The 21,024-nt window shown below is 41.9% G+C and overlaps 1 protein-coding gene across 1 annotated transcript in view; it reads left to right on the plus strand.

The window, feature by feature from the left end:
* OTOGL (otogelin like) overlaps nt 1-21,024 on the plus strand; it is a 1,080,166-nt gene that overhangs the window by 833,352 nt on the left and 225,790 nt on the right. The window contains exon 42 of the mRNA XM_069227564.1: nt 11,121-11,306. Within this exon, the coding sequence (XP_069083665.1) occupies nt 11,121-11,306 (186 nt within the window). The remainder of the gene's footprint in view (nt 1-11,120; nt 11,307-21,024) is intronic.

The following is a 21,024-nucleotide window of genomic DNA, read 5'->3' on the forward strand; positions in this document are numbered from 1 at the left end:
TGAAAAGGACCAAAGACTCGTCCACACTTATTTCTTTTCCTGGCACTTAGACCTCTGAAAAACGATTTACAAAATGATCAAGGACAGGCCTAATCTTAAAAAGACAGTCAAAATCGGGGTGATCTTGTGGCAAAACTAAAGCATTGTTAACAAAATGCAGCATCCAAAGAAGAAGCAAATACCGATTACGAGTCATGGTTGCAGGAAATATAGCCGTTGCCATCAAGGGACTAGTAGACCAATAAGAAGCCAGTGACGGCTTCCTTATCAATCCCATTAAAAAAGTCAAACCCAAAACTTTTTCATCTCTTCCAAATTTGTGGGAATCCAATGGGTAGCTCTAGACTGAGGCCTAAGTCTCAAATACTGCCCTGCATAAAATTAGTCTGCTCAACTATCTCTTTTAAAAATACATCATCCATTAACAACTCAAAGAAATTGACAGGCAAATGTTTTTCTGTATTAACTCTGGGAGACTAGTAAAGGCAGGCAACTGTGGCTGTTCCATGTTTGGGACAACCCAGGTGTCAGGTCTTCCAATAGGAAGCCTTTCAGCCGCTGGCTGCTGTACTTTTGGGACACCAATGTCCTCCTCGAAAACAGACCCTTCAGTGGCTTCTTCATCAGAAGACTCCTCTTGGACAGAAATCTCACTACCAGAATCTCTCTCTTCCTCCTCTGCCTCAGATGCAGAGTCCATCTCATAATCATGGTCAAAAGATGACGACTCAAAAAGCATGCCAACAACCTGCTGAGCGGTCACTCTGTGGCTAGCCATAATCCTTTCTAAGAAGTGTAACGTGACAAATGCGCCAACAACAACCAACACTGTCTAAAGTAAGTAATAAACAAATTATGTACTTAAAAACTATACCACTCACTTGCCTGAAAAAGCTAGACTCACCAGCATCTAATCTGCACAGACTCAGCAATCACCAATGATATCCCACTAAAAAGAAAAAAGAAAAGCGTACTAGACATAGGACAACACAAATATTGTGCACAAATCTAAGGACAATTTCACACACAGTCTGGCATTTAGTACACCACCTACAAACATGTCATTCATGCATGGCAACAACACTCCTTTGGAGTAAATTTACTTACCTAAAACATGCAACTGCGCAAACCACTAGTCAACCACTGCCAAAATGAGCCACAACAAAAGAACCAAAAGGTTTGAACTAGAACAAAAAAGAGAAATAAACTGTTATTATCACAAATGCAAATACTTTGCCAGTTGAGAAACACTCCGCCACCAAACAGTTAAAAATTTTCCTTGGTGCCTAGTGGTCTCCGGGGCAGATGGGCCTAAAAAAAACTAGGCTGATCTGGCCCCAAGGGGGGCAGAAATGTCACAAAATATTATGCCCCCTTGAGGGAGTGGCCCTTCCCAAAGGGGCCATCCCGCCACACAAAAAACACACACACAAAAAGAAAATCCCTGTGCCTACTGGATTCTACCCCCATTTGGGGGCAGATGGGCCAAAACTACCCAAAAGTGTTTCTCCCCCTTTAGCGGGCAACCTTTGCCCAATGGGCTGCCCCCCAAACATAAAAAACAAACAGCAGCACATCCCTGGTGTCATCCCGGCTTTTACCCCCCCGGGGGCAGATTGGCTGAAAAATAATCTGCCGATCTGCCCCCAGGAGGAGCAGAAACAGCGTAGAAGATTATGCCCCCCGGGGGAAGCGGTCTTTGCCCAAGGGGCCGTCCCCTGCACAAAAAACTCACATACGCACACAAACATAATCCCTGGTGCCTAGTGGATTTACCCCCCCCCCCCCCCTTTGGGGCAGATGGGTCAAAAAACCAAACCAATCTGCCCCCAGAACTGCCTAAAAGTGTTTTTCCCCCTTTGGGGGACAACCCTTGCCCAGGGGGCCACCCCCGCACAAAAAAAACCAAATAGCAACACATCCCTTGTGCCATCGTGGCTTCTACCCCCTGGGGGCAGATTGGCTGCAAAATAATTCGCTGATCTGCCCCCAGGGGGGACAGAAACAGCGTATAAGATTATGCCCCCTTGGGGGAGCGGCTCATGCCCAAGGGGCCACTCCCCGCACAAAAAACTCACACACACACACGCACACAAACACAATCCCTGATGCCTAGTGGATTCTGCCCCCCTTGGGGTGGATGGGCAGCAAAAACAAAGCCAATACTCCCCCAAGGGGGTCAGAACTGCATAAAAGTGTTTCTCCCCATTTGGGGGGCGACCCTTGCCCAAGGGGCCAGCACCCGCACACAAAAAACAAATAGCATCACTTCCCTGGTGCCATCTAGCTTCTACCCATCCTGGGGGAAGATCAGCTGTAAAATAATTAGCTGATCTGTCCCCAGGGGGGCAGAAACAGCGTAGAAGATTATGCCCCTTTGGGGGAGTGGCCCTTGCCCAAGGGGCCGTCCCTGCACAAAAAACTCACACACTCATGCACACAAACAAAATCCCTGGTGCCTAGTGGGCATTCCTGCTGCCTGATCACATCATGATCGGGCAGCAGGAATGCTAAAAGAGGCATCGAGGGAAAGGGAGGCCCTCGGGGGGAGTGCCAGGCTTCCCCAGAGGGCTGGGTGCAGGATGTAACTGTTACATCCTGGGCCCCTGAGCGGTGCTGCCCAGGACGTAACCGTTACGTCCCAGACATCCGAAGGGGTTAAGAATGGATTGTTATTACACTGTGCCACAGCCTGTTGGCAGATATTTGTTACATGAAAATTCAGAGATTAGCATAATAGGCAATGGTTTTGGTGTTGGTGATTCACCTGAACAAACTATGAGGATAGAAGATATGCTCTATAATATTCCTGGTTAGGTTGTTTTAGGATCGATAATATCTTGCTTTCCCAACTGGAATTGTATATACAATTGTACGTTTATAACTATGCCGGATAGTTGCCTTGTGGAAAACGTACGCTCAGGACAGAAGTCTTGAATTAATAGTGGTGACTAGTCAATGACAAAGGCTATAGGCCTGAAAGCCTTTTATGAAAAGTTACACTAAAGCAAGTAGGCCTAACATATTAAATGTGAAATCCGTATGTGAAATTCAATAGGCATTTATCTGTGGATTGTTGCTACTCTGAGCTAAGGCCTACAGGCTTTGTTTCATGAGAATTCGTAGATTACCATAGTAGGTAAGTGTTTTAGTGCTGGTTACCCCTTTTGACAAATTGTCAGTGTAGAAGATATTCATTAGGAGAATCCTTGTTGAGCTGTTTTGGGAGAGGTTGCATTTTGCTTTGTCAACTGTAATTGTGTATACATTTACAATTTTATGTCTGTATGCGTGATGGTTGCCTGGTGGGAAAGCTTACGATCAGTACGTTAGTCCTGAGTTGGTTATTGTGACAATCCAATGTTAAAAGCTATAAGCATGATAAGCATGATTGATGTGCAGGGAAATGCTATACCCGAAGTTATAGGTCTGGCCTTTTATTATGAGACAGTATTGCAAAGGCTTATTAATTGTGAAAGTATAAGGTAAAGCCAATAGGCCTCTTTCTGTAGATTGTTATCACATTATGTTATAGGATACAGAAAGTTATTTAGGGCCAGATGTACGAATAATTCAATTTGTGATTTCCTATTTGCGAATCTTTGTGATTCGCAATTAGGAAATTGCAAACTGTGATGTATGACAGTGTGTTTAACACTGTTTGCGATTACCAAATGGGTTGAAAGGGACCTGCCTCATCAATATTCATGAGGAATGTTGCAATTTGCAACCTATTGGGAATGGCCAGTACTCACAGGGATAGTGGCTTGCTGGGGTCAGCAGACCACCATGTCTGTGACTGCTTTTTAAATAAAGCCGTTTTTTTTAAATGCAGCCCATTTTCCTTAAAGGAAAAAAAAACTTCAACAAATTTTATTAGGTTTTGCAATGGCATACAGTTTGATTATGAAGTATTTAGGTATACATTACTTTGCTAATAGCAATGCCATGAATATGTAATTATTATAACATAACATGCACCCATCCCTTCCCACCCCCTATGCCATCACCCTCATTTCAATGCTAAGGTGTTTGTGTGGTGTGTTGATGTTAGTGTATACTTATTAGTTTGGATCAAGTGTTGTTAGTAACATGCAGTGTCAGTATGCTCTGGAGTAGATCATCAGTCTATCTCACAGGTGCGTATTCTATTGATGTATATGTTGTGAGCTATCGGCGAGGAACCAGGTGTCTCCTCAGAAGAAAGTCTTTCAATATATTTTAAACTATCCAACAGTGCTTCCCTGGCTCTGGCCAGGTTGTGGGAGCCCCTCCACCTCCCTTCAACATTCCTCATCAGTACCATTCCCTCATATCCTGTCCATCTCTCCAGTTCTTTCTTCCAGGTCTGGATTCTGGGGCTGCTGGGAGCCTTCCAATTCCTAGTTGTCTCTTATTTAACTAATACATATGCTAGGTCTTGGAATCAGCTTTTAGCACTGGTTTTTGAAGTGTGGGGGAACCGGTGTATGAGTCAATGCCCAGGAGTACAGAGGATTTCCCGCAGTGTGATCTCTTTCATTGTCCCAGTCACTTTTAGCCAGTAGTTAGTCCGATTCGGGCAGACCCAAAGCATGTGCAGTAGTTCAACATTGGCTTTGCTGCACCTCGGGCATTTTGCCCCAAATACTTGGAAGTGTGTATTCAGGCGACCAGGAGTGCGGTACGCTCTATGCATAAAAAAATTGATTAATATAAAGCAAGCATTTTTGGAGACTTTAATTGCTTTCTCCACTATCATGTCTCAGTCCTTCTCAGGAATAGTAAGGTCTCTAGGCTGTAACATGTCTGTATCGCCCTGCAAAGGCAGGTAACCTCCTTGATAGTGTCAAAAGATTGGACTATATATTTGCAAGCTTTGTGATGTCAAGGCACCATGTTTTCCAGTGTTTCCTGAATGTTAGTGTAATGATCCGTTGGAGAAGAAAGTGCCTCTCTGGGGCAGGGCCAATTCTGCTTGGAACTCATTGAAGGGGAGGAGCCCCCCTTCTCTGTGTAGGTCTCCCACCTTTGTTGCACCTGTGTCAACTCATTCCGTCATTTCCCTCCAATCTCCCCTGTGTGGCAATGATGTAAGTATGTCAATGGAATGTCAAGAGAAAAAGGAATTTTGGTTGATTTTTGGAGGAATCTGTTCCAACATTCATATAGGACCCTAAATTCTGGAGTGTCTATAAGCGCAGGCCTTTCAATTTTCAATAGTATTCCTGTTAAGCGGGGTAAATCTGGAATGAGTGGTCCCATTTTGTTGTTTTGGGCCTGTTTGCCTGCCACCAATTGTGTGAACCTCTTCAATCAGGCTGCTAGATAATAGGATTTAAAGTTAGGGAGTGCTAATCCCTCTCCGCTGCCCGGCCTTTTCAAGGTCACCAATGCTACCCTCCTCCTACATGTACCCCACAGGAATGGTATTATCTGGGAGTCTATTTCTCAGAATGTCGTTGTGCTTTTCCAGAGTGGGAGGACCACAAAAAAATATAATAATCGAGGGAGGTTCACCATTTTAAGTAGTATCACCCTTCCCCCGTGCATAGTGGGAGTGTTTTCCAGAATTCCTAATTGCTTTTCATTGACCTTACAGCGTTCCCTATATTACTCTCTAATGGGAAATTGTATATCTTAACTTCCAGGTAAGGCAGGCATCGTGGCTCCCATCTGCAATGATTTCTGCCATTGACTCGTAGGCCAGACAAATTACCACATATGTCTGGGAGGTCTCTGGTGCCCCAAAGTCTGAGGCAGTGTATCTTAAGAACATTAATAGGACATCAGCATAGAGTGATTTGGAACCTCACTGGAGTCTATGCTCTGGTACCATTTTACCATTACTGCCTGACCAGCCAAGGGTTCTATGGCCTGTGTGAACAACAATGTCGAGAGGGGGCATCCCTGCCTCTTCCCCGTTTGACTCAGAGTGTGTCAGATATGGTGCGGCTCTTCTCACCCTTGTTCTTGAGTCTGTATAAAGTAATTTTTTCCATGACATGAATCCTGCACCCAGTCCCACATAGCCAGCACAATATACAGATATTTCTGTCTCAGTCTGTCAAAAGCCTCCTCAATGTCTACTGAGAACACAGCCGCAGATTCCCTCTCATGTATCTCCGCGTCAAGCATAGCAATGAGACAGTGTATATTTTGGGCTGTGTTTCACGCTGGGATGAATCCTGCCTGATCAGGGTGGATTAGCCGAGTAATGAGAGGCAGCAGTCTGGTGCCAGGATGTGACTAAGTATTTCATAATCTATTAAGCATTGATAATGGGTGGTAGGCTGTATTATCATGTGCTTATTTGCTGGGCTTTAACAGTGGGATTACTAAGGCAGCTCCAGCTGTTTCTGGGAGGCATCATTGGTCTCTTGATTCTCTATACAATTCCATCAGTTTGATGGCCAAATTATCTATATAGGTAGCATAGAATTCAACGGGGAGGCCATCCATTCTAGGTGTTTTCCCCCTGGCACATCCCTTGACGCGGCCCTAATCTTCGAGTGCTCGAAATCCCCACCCAGAGATTCCACTTCCTCCCTGGTTAAGATCGGTGGAACCAAAGGTTCTAGGAAGGATCGTATTTCATCCTCTCTGCTTTGTGTCATGCAGGTGCAGAGGGCAGTGTATCAGGAGCTGAAATGTTGTTTGATCTCATCTTGTCTATAGCGTCCTTGTTCATCTTCTATATGTATTTCTACGGTTGGTGATCCCCGTTTTTTGGGTTCACCAACCATGCCAACACGGACCCCGATTTATCTCTTTCTTCATGGGCTTTAACCATACATTGTCTATAATCGAAAAAATGAAGATGTTCCTTATGGTACGCCACCCGTTCCTTTGTTTCCAGTACTGCTGGTTGTAAGTCTGGATGAGTGGGTCTTCGTTTTTCTAATTTTTGCAGATCATGTTCTGAAGAAGTTACTTCTCTCAGCAATGTGCCCTAATGCCCATGGAGTCCGCAATACATCTAACACGGGTCACTGCCTTAAAAGCATTCCACAGTATTTGGGGGGAAGGTGCAGTGTCCGTATTCTCAGCAAAATAGACGGATTTGGTCTCCTTTGGTCGGACGATATATTGGATTCTCTAGTGACTCAGACTTTAAATGCCAAGTTTGCATACAAGGTCTAGGGTGCTCCTAATGTAGGTATAGTAATACAGGATTATGATCTGAATTGTTCTTATCAAGGATTCTACACAATGTACCTGCTTATGTATCTCAAGAGTACAAAAGAAAAGTATCCAGTCAGATATAGAGATCATGCATCTGTGAAAAGGAGTAATCCCATATGTGTGAGTTATGAGAACACCATGTGTCAAGAAATACCCATAGGTTTTTTCCAGTCAGTAAAAACTTGAGCTACAAGGTGAACTGGAGTGCCCGGTGGCGGGGGGGGGGGTGATCGATCAATTACAGGATCAACCACACAATTAAAGTCTCCTCCCATCAGTACTATTTAAAGAAGATATGGGGTTATTGTTCCTGACATGGTCGCTAAGAATGTTCTCTGATCAGTGTTTGTGCGTAAATTGTAATAAGAGTTATGTCCTCTCCCTCTATTCTCCGAGTGACCACCACATATCATACCACTGGGTCAATAACCTCCCATGTTTTTTGGAATGGGATTCCCTCCTTAGCCCATATTAGGGTGCCTCGATTATATGCTGAGTAGGTGGTAAAGTGTGATTGGCATCTCCAGTGCTTCTGCAGGGCTTGCCCCTCCTTACCCATCATATGCATTTCTGCAACAGTGCAATTTGAATTCCCCTCCTTTGTAAGAAGGATTGAACTCTGTAAAGTTTAGATATTGTACGCATGCCTCTGATGTTCCAGGATATGATCTTATAGCTCAAAGCATTCACCATTCGTAGTCTCTGAATGCATATCTGCCTCTCCAGAGCCACACTTCATGCATGATTATCATCAACAGCACTTTCACCCACCTAGGCTGCATACTTCTATAAAGGTTGTGGCATAGTGTTTCCCTATGAACAAACATATAACAATCAAACTAACTCCCCTTCCCCAGGACAGGCAGCAGCCACTCATCCAAACAGTTAACCCAATGTTCAACACTTGTAGAGATCCACAGGTGAAACTAAGTGAGGTGCATGGTTAAATACGGACTCCCGCCAGGCTTCCCCACCCAGCAACAGAAGGAGTGATATAGGATAACAACTCTTCATTTCTGTTGGGGATCTCCCCAGTGATACTCATCACTTAGCAACAGTCATTCCACGCACGGGCACTCAGATGATTTTGTGTGATGTCCCAGGTGTCACTGCCAGCAGTTTGATGCTGTGGGACCCAGAGGAGCAGGATTCCTCATCAGATTCTTCAGCTTGCTTGCCGGTCTCATTCTCCATTGATGCAGGACTTGCCATCCCACCACTTTTCAAGGACACCTCCTCCACCACTGTTTGTCTTTCATGGCATGCTTCTTCTGCCAACGGGGTAATTCTGTTAAGGCTAGTTGGCTTTCATTTGAGTTTGTTTCATGGGCAGTTCTTACATTGTCCTCAGTCTGGGTCAGCATGTGGGGGGTCAATCCAGCCAGTCCCATATCTTCTATGGGGTCCGGAAGAACAGCACTCCCTTCGTCGTTACCACTCTCAGTCTGGCCAGGTATAGCATCACGCTATTCACTTACTTGAGTTAGTGAAGCTTGGGAGTCTTTTTGTAGTATTTTTGGGCCTGAAGAAATGCTGAGTGATCCTTTGAGACAATATAGGAGTGAAACATGTCGACCATCAATTAGGGTTGAAGAAATAATTTTCTTTTTCCCTACCATTTTTTGGTAGAGTGGAGGAACATCATTTCCTTTATCACTCCCACTGTATTTAACCTTGATCTAGACCCCTCGATTATAATAAACATATTGATGGTAGGGTTTAGAGCCAACTTTAACATACCCCCTCCTGCTTTTTACTTCTCCTCGTATGTCTGAATCTACTCCTATGGGCTACCACGGCACACATTAAAAAATATCTCTGGCAAAGAGCTCCCTAGAGGGGCCCGTCGGATGTTGCAGCACCAGCCCGACGAAGAGCAGGCCCTATGATGAAGCAAGACACCCACTGGGTCTGTGACTTTCCTGTCTTTTACTCTTAAGAATGCCCGTGCGACCGTGGCCTCCCTTTGGTACAGTGCACTTTATGTATTTGTAATTAACTTTGGGAGGATGTGCACTTGAGCATTTTGAAATCTCACTGTCCCTCCATTATACTTGACTATTTACAATGCCTTTGCAAGATGGACACCAACATCTAGGTTAGTTTTCTATATTGCAAGCATATGCCTTTATACAACATCATATTTATTTTTTCTTTTTGTTTTCTGTTAATTTATCTTTTATATGTTGAGTTTGTGTGTGTTTTATTGTGACTATCTATAGGGTGAATGCAGGAATAAGTCAGTTGATGAATTGATAAATAAGTGCAAATATGAGTGACAGAGTGCATGTACGATGACTTATTCAATTACTAAATTGATCAATAATACAAACGACCTGGTTATTCATGAGCCAAATATCATGGCATTGCCAATGATAGTCAAGATATGCTTCTTTTTCAAGATCTTAGTCTTGCATAAAGGGAGAGTGCTTCAAACCCTAATCACATGCAGGAACTTATTTTCATTACAAATAGGTTCTTTGTTCAGCAAACCAAAAAACAACTTCTTACGATCAACACCACTGAAAAAGTTGGTGAATTAAGAGACCTTGAACGTGAAATCCTCGCCTACATCAATCTCATAAGAGGAAACAAAAAAAAAAGTTTTAAAGTGTTACTTCATCATCACCAAGTTATGATAAGAAAAGCAGCAAAAGAGATCCCATCTTTAATGACAGACTGTAATATATCTTAATTCTCCAAGACTTTGGACACGTAAAAGTAGATCCTTGCAAATAATTTGCTACATTGAAACACAAACACAAAGACTTGTTATGTAAATAATGGGCAATGTAAGGACAATTGTTTTTATGTAGGAAGGGACGCCTTCCTGCTCAAAAACAATCCGCTGAGGCATTTGTTTTGTTTCTATGTGTGCTGCAGAATGCATGACAATTTTACCTTAACCATGCTTTTTAGCTTTAGGTATTCACACATCTCGGCAGTCACTAATTGCTTACCTAAAAGGAGAAAACACTCAACTGAACTGTTGGCTGGTCAGGTTCATGATGTACACTGCAAACATTTTTAACTCTCTAGCTTGACTCTGCTCAGTTTCCAAATGTTTTTTTAATCTCTTATACATTGTAATTGTTTTAAGTAATCACACAATAAATACATTATTATTATTTTTATGGTCATCTGCTTTTAAATCTATTTCATCTAACTGAAATGCTGCAACCTATTTATTCAAGCATGATCGGCATGGATTACTTTTGTTAGATAAAGTGATAATCTTTCATTGAAAAATATGTTAAGAATGTAAACCTGTAGATCATCACATGAGTTCTTAACAATGAATATTAACTGACCAACTTTACTCTGATAAGGTATGATGTTATATTACTATGAATATATATTTAGAACTCACTGGTAGCACATTGTTATCCATTTACAGAAGTAGTTTGCTTCTTTTATAATGTGCTCAACTATTATGATTACTGTAATCAGTATTTATTTATTGTTAGACTTACATCTATTGTAATTACTTAACATTTCCAAAAATATTTTGAACATATCAAATTAGAGAGATTTGTGACATGATCACCTGAGGCATCTCTTCAGGACTGGATGGCTCTTACTAATATAATGTAAATTAAATGGAGTAACTGTATTGCTCTTCTGGTATTGAGTGCTGTCCCCTAAGACCATTAATATGGGGACTGACAGTTCATAGACCAAGTTGAGTGTTTTCTCCTTTGAGGTAAGCAATTAGTGACTGCTGAGATGTGTGAATACCTAAAGCTAAAAAGCATGATTAAGGTAAAATTGTCATGCATTCTGCAGCACTCTCTGTTTGGATTAATTGAACTGAATTGTAGCATTAATTTACATAGCAAGTGTTCTCATTTTAAAATGTATGAACTGTGAGTATATAGTGGTGATAAAAATTAAATTAGACGTGTATTGGAAAATAACACAAGTATTAATAAGCTGCCTGTGTTTTTGTTTGACAGCACTAGTTTGCCCAGAAGGAAAGGAATACCAGGCATGTGTACAGCCCTGCGCAGCTAAAACATGTCTGAATAAGTGGTTTTATGAAGACTCTCCATGCTCATATTTAAGAGAAGACTGCGTGTGTAAAAATGGAACAATACTCCATCGCACAGATTCTGAGCTCTGCATTTCGGAAGAAAAATGTGGTAAGTTCTAGTATGAAAGCTTTGATCACAATGCATTTACAAAAACAAGTGATTATTAGCGTATTTCTGTATTACGTGCAAGGCATAAGATGAAAGTGTTTCATTGGCAAAAGTAGAAGAAGAATGTGTACCACTGGCAGTGTTACTTCTAATCAGTTTAGATACTGTCTTGTTCAATCTGTGACACTCAGTGGTGTTAATATGCTGTGTCTAACAACTGGGATAAGGCATTGTGTAGTGTCCTTGTGAAAGCGCGTGCCTGCCTAGACATGGCACACACATGCATTCCAAAGGATGTTGTACTATAGAATGATTACGGAATGTCAGTTGTTGGGAGACCAGCAGAGTGGCTGGGGTGTTATGAAATAAACCCTACCTTAAGACCAACTACAGTATTCACGCCTTTGGTGACCAGATGATATGGCCACAACCAGTCTAACACTTCAATAGCTGGCAGAGGATTGAAAAGAGTATGTCGTTATGTTTATGGGCTCGTGCAGACGTGGCGTGTGAGTGTCTTGGTGAACTGGCAATCTGCATTGTAGTTAGAGTAGAGAAGAAAGTTAATTATTGTTGCAACCTGAAGGTGCCTTGCCAGAAAAAGAAATAAAAAAGTAAGCAGGTCGCTGACATTTTGGGAGCGACATGAGTGACATCATCTAGAGCACTGCAGGTTGAAAATGAGTGTGGTGGACTTGTTGGAAGAAAGCAGAGTTTAGATCTCACGACGTGACAGCACATGCTCTTGGGCATATTGGGAGGAGGAGAGAGTACTTACTTGAATATGTAGCACATTATATATCAATGCTGAAACGTCCACATAGCATGCACAGCGGCAAGTGGGGTGGCCATCTTAGAAGGTAATAGTTCTTGCATGGTGACAGGCACACCAACATCAAACATATCAAAATGTGTGCCTGCATAACAGTGATGGGCATATCATTATTGAACATTTCAGGAAGCATGCACTGGGAAAACAAGGCACACTAGTTATTGAATAAAAAAACAAAACATAGCACTATATTTCGTGGATTCAAAGCATAGGAGCATATTTTTGGAGTGGAAAGCCAGAAGGTCATAGAAGACCAGAAAACAATATTTCAATAAAACATTTAGGGCCATATTTATACTTTTTGACGCACAACTGTGCCAACGCAGTTGTGCGTCAAAATGTTTACCGCCGGCTATCACCATTCCAACGCACCATGTGGGCGTCTTATTTATGGAATGACGTTAGCCGGCACTGCGGACTGGTCTGAGTAAAAAAAAATTACTCATACCAGGCAGCGCCGTTGTATGGGAAAATGGGGGTTGTGCATAAAAAAATGGTGCAAGTCAGGTCTGAGGCAAAAATCAGGCCTCAAACTGGACTTGCGCCATTTTTGTGACGCACAACCCCCATTGACATGACTCCTGTCTTAGCAAAGACAGGAGTCATGGTCATTGGGCATAGTGGCATGTAGGGGGTCCAAAATCAGGCCACTTAAACAAACGGAAAAAAATACTTACCCCAACTTACCTCAACTTCCCTGGGATGGGTCCCTCCATCCTTGGGTGTCCTCCTGGGGTGGGCGAGGGTGGCAGGGCATGTCCCTGGGGGCAGGGGAGGGCACCTCTGGACTCCTTCCCAGCCCACAGGTCCCTTAACGCCTGCCCTGACCCAGGCGTTAAAAAACGGCGCACAACAGGCTGTGTGTTGTTTTTTAAAGCCCATCCCCTCCTGTGCGTCAAAATGACGCCAGAGTATAAATAAGGCGTACAGGCCTTAAAGTCATTTTTTGGAAGGGAACACCTACCTTGCATATCATTAACGCAAGGCAGGTTCCCGCTTCCAAAAAATGACGCTCATTGTGGAATTTTGACGTCCGCGGGGTCGGGCGTCAAAGATTAAATGTGGGGCAAGGTTTGCGCCGGATGTGTGTCAAATTTTTTGATGCACATTCAGTGCAAACAGAGTATAAATATGCCCCTTAGGATTTACAGAACAGCAGATTTTGGTGATGGGCACTCCTGTTCAAACTGATATAGTACTTTGCGTTCACAAGAAAATATCTATTGTTAGAAGTAAGGTTACTCGGTTAAAACATTTACATTAGCAATAATACTAATAATTTTCTGATACGCCTTCCACAGATAAAAAGGGTCATATATAGCATAAAGGGAACATGCAGAATGTTATGCCACCACAGTTCTTCCTTAGTGGTCAAGTTAATCAACCCATCAAATGAACAAATTGAAGAAAACTTTTGTAAGTTACTCAAGAGCTTGTGGAACCAATCGTAGTTCAGAATCAAAGTACTCATTGTTATGACACTCTCTGGGGTTTGAAGGTCAGGAGGTTTTGGAGACTCTCCCTAACTTAACTGCAGATGGGAAAAGACATTTAAATGAATATGAAATTTGAATAGAGAAATTAGATTAACATAATTTTCCCCGTGTCAGCACAATAATGTCAATATAACATTTTGGCATGAGGGGGACAAGGCAGTGCAGAAAATATAGAAGAGTATGTAACCAGTCTGAGTAAGCTGACTTCCATGTGCACATTTGGGGGGTGCAGCAAATGAGAGGATTAGGAATCTGTGTGCCTTAAAATGTAACAGTGACAAGACCAGAGAGGAGTGGTGACTAAAAGATGAGCCACCCTTAGAGGAAGTCAAACTCAAAGCTAAATGAGTTTAACACATAATGAAGTGCATAAGAGTTGAGCAACTGGAACCAAGAGGATGTGTGAACAAAGTAAACAGTAATAACAAAAAAGAGTGATGAAAGGTGAATTTTTTAGATTTGGGAAACAAGGCCATAAAGCCAGTGACTGTCCTGCCATCGGAGTTACGTATCATCTGTGTGGTAAAAGAGGGACATTTTGTAGCAGCAAGGAAATGAAAAATGACAAAGGAAAAATTGTACATGAAATGGTGAAAGATATTGTGTTTCAAGTGAATAAAAGTGTAAGTTCTAATGGCAAATGTGAGAACACTAAACATGAACATCCCTCACCCCGGGTTAAAATCAATAATGTTGAATTGTTGATGAAGTTCAATCCCTGTTCTCATCTAACACTTATTTTTAAAAAATGTATGAACATTTTAGTCATCATATACAACTGAATGAGGTGGATATTCACCCAAGTATTTATGATGGAGCACCCATTGAAATGTTAGATTGTTTTACAGCAGATATGGAGTTTAAGGGACATACGGGTGAAGGGAAAGTTTATGTTTTACTGAGAGGTGATAGTTTAATTAGATGGTCCCTCCATAATCTATCGGTGGTCAAGTTAGATCCCAATTCGGTACCTCAAGTGATTTCTCAGATCATCCAACAGCTCACCACAAACTTGGTCAAAGAGTTTCAACAACTGTTTCAGGAACAACTTGGGTACCTAAAGGCATATAAACATCACATAGGACTCAAAAAGAATGCACTGCTTGTTGTAGCTAAGTTACAGTGCATTCCTTTAAGCATGCAAGGGAGTGTGAGGAGTGAAATACAGATTTTGGTTGATCTGGGTGTGATAGAATCAGTTGAAGCCATGGAGTGGCTAGCACTCATTGTGGTGGCTAAAAAGCAGAATGGAGACATTTGTCTTTGTGTTGACTTGAGGGCATTCAATTTTGAGGTTGTGGTGGATAAATGTCCTCTTCCAAATTTTGAAGAATTGGTGGCAACTTTAACTGGGGCAAATGTATTTACCATACTCAACATGAAATCAACTTATCATAAGGTCGAATTGGATCTGGTCTCACAAGATCTAACAGCATACATAACATCGATGGGCAGTGACAGGTTCAAAAGGTTACCTTTTGGTCTTATGTAAGCTGTTTTGGTGTTCCGGAGGATAATATTGGGCACTTCGAAAGGTATTGATAGGGTAATTTACTACCAAGATAATTTTCTCATATTTGGAAAAAATAAATAGGAACATGATGTAAGGGTATAAATGGTGTTGGAAAGATTAATAAAGTCAGGTCTGATTCTAAAGGAAAAAATTGTAGGCTTTGTGTGAGTGAGGTAAACTATCTAAGTCGCCTCATCACAGGTGCTGGTATTTTGCCAAATAAAGAATTGGTTGAAACCATTATGAATTTGGATGAACCAAGCAACAGAGAAGAGTTGGTTTCCTTTCTAGGAATGAACAAATAATATAACAAGTTTGTTCCTAATTATGCAATGAAAACAGTGTGTATAAGATCTGTCTTAGGAAAGAAAGTCAATTTTGTATGGAATCAGGAGTGCAAGAAGGAATTTGAAGAGATGAAGAATAACATAAAAAATGCACTGTGTTTGAAGGTGTTTCCATAGCTGTTCCTGGAGGTGAGACAATCATAGCATAGCACGTAATGTGTGTCAGAAAGTTTTAGAAGCTATTTTGAGCCATAAAAGGAAAGTTTGTAGGAATTAATTGTGTGTTCCTCCAGAGGTTTGGAGGAGGCTGAAATGAACTATTTGGCTAAACGCTGGACTTTGAATACATTTAGGAATTTTGTGTGGGGTACTTACTTCAAGGTTAGATCTGATCACAAACCTTTGAAGGAAGTATTCATGAGGAAAGGTCTGGATGCAATATTCTCAAGGTTCAGGAAAATGATTATTTCTCTGCAGGATTTTGGCTTTGCAGTAGATTATATACCAGGTGCAAGAAATTATTCAGCAGAGTTTCTTTCACATTTGGTCAAAACTGACAGTGTCATTGCTGATGAGGAGGGAGACAAGTTGGTTGAGGAGGATATCAGTGTCTGTGAAGTCACCTCAGGTGCCATTTCTAAAGAAGAATGGTTAACTGAGTTAGAGAGATGGCGGATTAGTTGAAATTTCCAATGCCATCAAATCATACCAACCACACATACTTAGTAAGCCTTGGTCAATGTTGAAGGAAGAACTGTCAGTGGACAGTGATATTCTTTAGAAGGGTACAAAACTTTTCCTGCCTGTGGGGTTAAGGAACAGACTCATATCTCTAGCACTTGAAGAGCATATGAAGATTGTTAAAAAGAAGGGGAGATTATGTTCCAATTTTTGGTCCCCTGATTTAGATACAGAGGTAGAAAGAAATGTGAGAGATTGCATTGAATGCTGTAACAGTGTTAAAGGCATTGTAACAAGACAGACTCTGATGGTGTATAGGAGATTATTGGAACATCTTGAGAGGATATTGCAATGGACATATTTGGTCCACTTTGGGGGAACATCCATTTCCGTATCTAATTGTGCTTCTAGATCTTTACTCCAAGTACTAAGCTTTGTCCTAGTATGATGGTGTCAGACAAAAGAGTAAAATTAAATAGACCCAGTGTGTGGCAAGTGAAGGAACACACGCTTCCTAAGGTAACTATAACTCACACCATTGCCGTGCACAGTTTTCTTATCAATAATGTTATTGCAAATGTTGCAGTGTTATCAAAGATGACAAACACAATCTCATCGATGACATAATACATGGAGTAATTAACTGTCCATTTTGAAGGCTCAAGTTATAGTTGCCTTAGGGTGTGAGTTATAGTTACTTGAAAGAACTCTAACTATGACTGCGGAATTTCCATGGTTTTGTACGAGTAAATTCGGAACCTAACTATAATGTTCCTGTAACCTTTGGATTTTCAGTGAATTGCTATGGTTTTTTAACCTAAAGTAATTTTAATTGCTATGCATTATTCCAACCCCTGCAGTGGGGTTTGGTTGCAAGGCCTGGCCTAGTAGCCAGGCCTTGAAGCCAGGCCTTGCAGCCAAGCCCTTATAACCACCCAACCCTGCACCATGCATGGACTTTGGCCGTGCGCTGCACAGGCTGGCCACAAGGCCTGTCTCTCTCAGTGGATTTGGGAGTGGGTGCATGAGTGTCTGAGTGGGTCTGAAAGTGGGTGTGTGAGTCTGACTGGGAGCATGAGTGTCTGAGTGGGTGTTTTAGTGGACACCTGAGCCTTTGAGTGCATGTCAGAGTGAATGAGTTTATGTATGAATGAGTCTGTGGTTTTTCTTTCACATTTTTCCATAATCATGAAGATTGTGTAAATAATTCACCAAAATTTGGGAATATTCACAAATGTTCATGAATATCATGCACTGTGATGCAAAATTATATTAAACCTATGATTTGCCCCTAAAGCACACTTATATCACAGCCCTCGGGCAGGGTAGCTTCACCCTGACCCCTTGTGCCACTTTCAATTTTATTTTCACCCCTGGGGACTGTGTCCTATGAAATAAAAAAAAATGTTGGTCCCAACTTTCCAGTCAGGTTGCAGTCAGCTAATTGCAACACTTCTTTGCACATGAGTATTTGCAGAAATTCAAAAATATGTCCTAAACTACTGAATGGATTTCCGCCAATAACAAAAAGCACAATCTGCGTACCAGCAGCAAGCTTTCTAAGATTTGGTGTCATTCCATCCAGTGGTTTGGGCTGCAGACGTATTGACATGTCCTATAGGAATTAACAAAGGAAACGCAATGTTTTTGTGCCCCCTTTTTTGCGGACCCCTGTTTGAAACTTCCTGTGCACAACAAGAATCACAGGGCCACTTTAAAAAAAAAAAAATCATTAGCTTAGTCAAATGGTGCCAAAGATATAGACAAGTCAAAAAATATTTTTTCTATGGGAGCATGGTCCTAATTATAACTACCTACTGGCAACTGCCAGTAGGTAATATGTGTATATATAGTAGGCCCTGAACAACCCAGTGGGCAGGATGCAGTGTGTTTAAAAAGTTGGACAAGTACTTTTTAGTTTTACATGTCCTGATAGTGAAAAACGCTTAACGTTGTTTTCCACTATTGCAAGACCTGCCTATCCCACAGGATAACATTATAACTTTGGAGTTCCTCTACTATATTTAACGAGGTGTAACTAACAAATGGGAACTAGTAATTAGTTCATATTGGGTGTCTTTGGAACTGAAAGATCCTAACTTATGCTGAAGTTGGATTTTAAACAACAATTTTGAAAATACTAATCTTAGAAAGTTCTTATGCAAAAGGCCAAACCAATATTCCCACATTCAATGTTCAGAGACAATGTGTTCCTGGAGGTATTATTGACAATCTATTTTTCAATTTGTTGGTCAGAAAGTCCAACAGTGTAATTAATCTACAAAACATAAGCATAAAACCAAAGGCGTTCTGTTCGCGCTGAATTATTTTAGTTGAAATACTTTATCATAAAACACATCATTTTTAAAAACAAGAAAAACATAGTATACAAAAATCAATATAACAACACTGATGCCACCCAGATATTCACACAAACTATATTAGAATAAATCAAGTCCTAAGATCACTGTGAATCGCAAAAACCTCTTAACCAAATTGTTTTATGAATCCATAGTCCTATACAGTTGTTTCTCTGTTCCAACAATGATATTGACAGAAGAAGAGTGTGATACTGTAAATGATGTAAAAGAGGAGTAACGGTTGATGCCACAATGTCCCCAAGACCATTACCAGGACATGGTGTTGAGATGTACAACTCAGTATAACACCTAAATATTCTAACAAAACAAAACACTAATAAATATGTCTGACGGTACACCAAGGAACATCATGTGTACCACTTGCCCACAACATTTCATCTCACTAAGTGACAAACCAATCCAACATTCCAAAAAACATCAAAACCTGCTAAAAATATGCCAAGAAATAGTGCCTCACCTACAATAGTAGTGACAATGATTACCATCACTGGCAGAATGATAGTGAAGAGCTGGGCATAGCCAAAATTACACTTGACTAGGCAGTGTCCTGCCTCCATACAAAGGGGTGCACACCCCCTGTAGTTGCTCTGGAGCCATGGGCAGGAAGACAGGGCATCTATGCACTTCAAAGGCATGCCTCTTGAAGCTTCTCCCCAAGTTGAAGGCACACCTGGGTATAAATACTGAACCTCAGGCACCATCTCTTCAGTACACTTCTGGACCTCTGGATACTCTGCCAGAAAGAAAGACTTCTGTGTTTTGAAAGAACTGCCACTCTACTGGACTGCTACTCTGAAGGACTGATGCCTGGGCTGTGCTGACCTATCTGCTGTCCTCTTGCTTGAATGAGAAGGACTGGACCTACATCTGTAGAACCCAGGCCCACCAGAGTGACTCCAAGGGCTAAAGGGCTAGATGACTGGTTTCTCTACTTGAGCCGCAGGGACAGATGTCTCTGCCATTTGTGAGTCTACCCCACCAACTGGTGCCACCCTTGTTCTAGACCCTTGGAAGTGGGTCCAAGTTGCTCTGCCAGCCTCTGAATCCAACAGAACTGACACATCTCTTCTGCTGCATGGCACAGCCTCGAGCAGAACCAACGTATCTCCACTGCTGTATGGGTTAGACCCATCCCAATTACCCAGATCACCTCCACAGCCCGCAGCCTGTTTGGTAACACAGCTGTACGATACATCCTTAGTGCAGGATGCTTTGCATCCCTCTTTGACAGCAGCCTTGATGATAATGCCTGACTCCGCACTGCAGCCTTGCAGCTCCTTGGAACTGACACATTGCCTTGACTGCGCAATGCATACTCAATGCCGGACTTCGCATTGTTAGCTGGATCCTCGGCGACAATGCAGGACCTTGCGTCACAGCCTCATTGCCCCTCTGAACTGATGCATCACTTCAGTTGCACAACAAATCTTTGACGTGGATCCTTGCAATGCTCTACAAACTAGGACTTACAGTAGTTTGTTCAGCGGGCCTAACTGGGTCCCTATAGCCAGCCCACGCTCCATGCACAGTGAGCTTGAACATGTGACTTTTTGCCAGTCCAGTGTGATCAGATTTCCACAGTTGCCGCTTTGAGCTTTTTGGTGATATTTTCACTAAAACATAAAAATTGCATATCAACAGTGCTACCGACTGGATATTTGTTTTTTTGGTCTACAACACTGGAGAGGACTATTAGCTATCCAGAACTAATCAACCAGCAAGGAGGCAGCCTTTCCTTTGATCACTGTCAAAGATAACTTCCCTAGAGAGGGTTGACAGGATTACTCATTGCAAGGACCTTATGCAATCAATGCCTAGGATCCCTGACCAGGACAGAGTCAGGCATGCTGGTAATACAGCATGTAACTACTGCGCAATTATGAACTCCATACAGATTGGAAGTGTTCCAAGCAGAAGAAAGACAACCATTTTGGATGCCTGTAACTTACACCAGATCTAAAGGATAAATAATACAGCAATGTGACATGTTCATGTTGAGGAAAAGGCACACATTATCTGTCCAGGAGAAGGTGTCATAGAATAAAAGCATGTAATTTCACTGGACAAAGTGTCAGATAAATAAGAATGATATCCCCTAGTGGAAAGTGTTCATAAGGACACTGGTGGACTCAGGGAAAATCGTCACTGTGATAACACTTCAACATTAGCACCAGCCTTCACTGATGCTGTGAACCACAAGCTCCTGCATGTAGCCCTTCATTGGTTGAGAGCTGCTAACACTCTGACTGTACTTTAAATACAACACCCATCATGATGCAGACTCCACCAGTGCACCAATATACTTTGCTACAGACATGGGTGCACCCTGAAATGCTGCAGCCCTAACAAGAACTGTAGGTAATCTGTTACAACCTCAGTGTTTAGAAAGTGGAATATGGCTACCTCTCCGAAAGAATACCAACACCTGTTAAAAAGACTACAGTGCCTCAAAAAGAAGAAGATATAGTTGCATTGAGATGTGTAATGATATATCTGAGAGTCCTCAGACACCAAGGCATACTCTGCCA

The sequence above is a fragment of the Pleurodeles waltl genome, chromosome 4_1, assembly GCF_031143425.1.
Source record: "Pleurodeles waltl isolate 20211129_DDA chromosome 4_1, aPleWal1.hap1.20221129, whole genome shotgun sequence".
Classification (NCBI taxonomy): Eukaryota; Metazoa; Chordata; class Amphibia; order Caudata; family Salamandridae; genus Pleurodeles; species Pleurodeles waltl.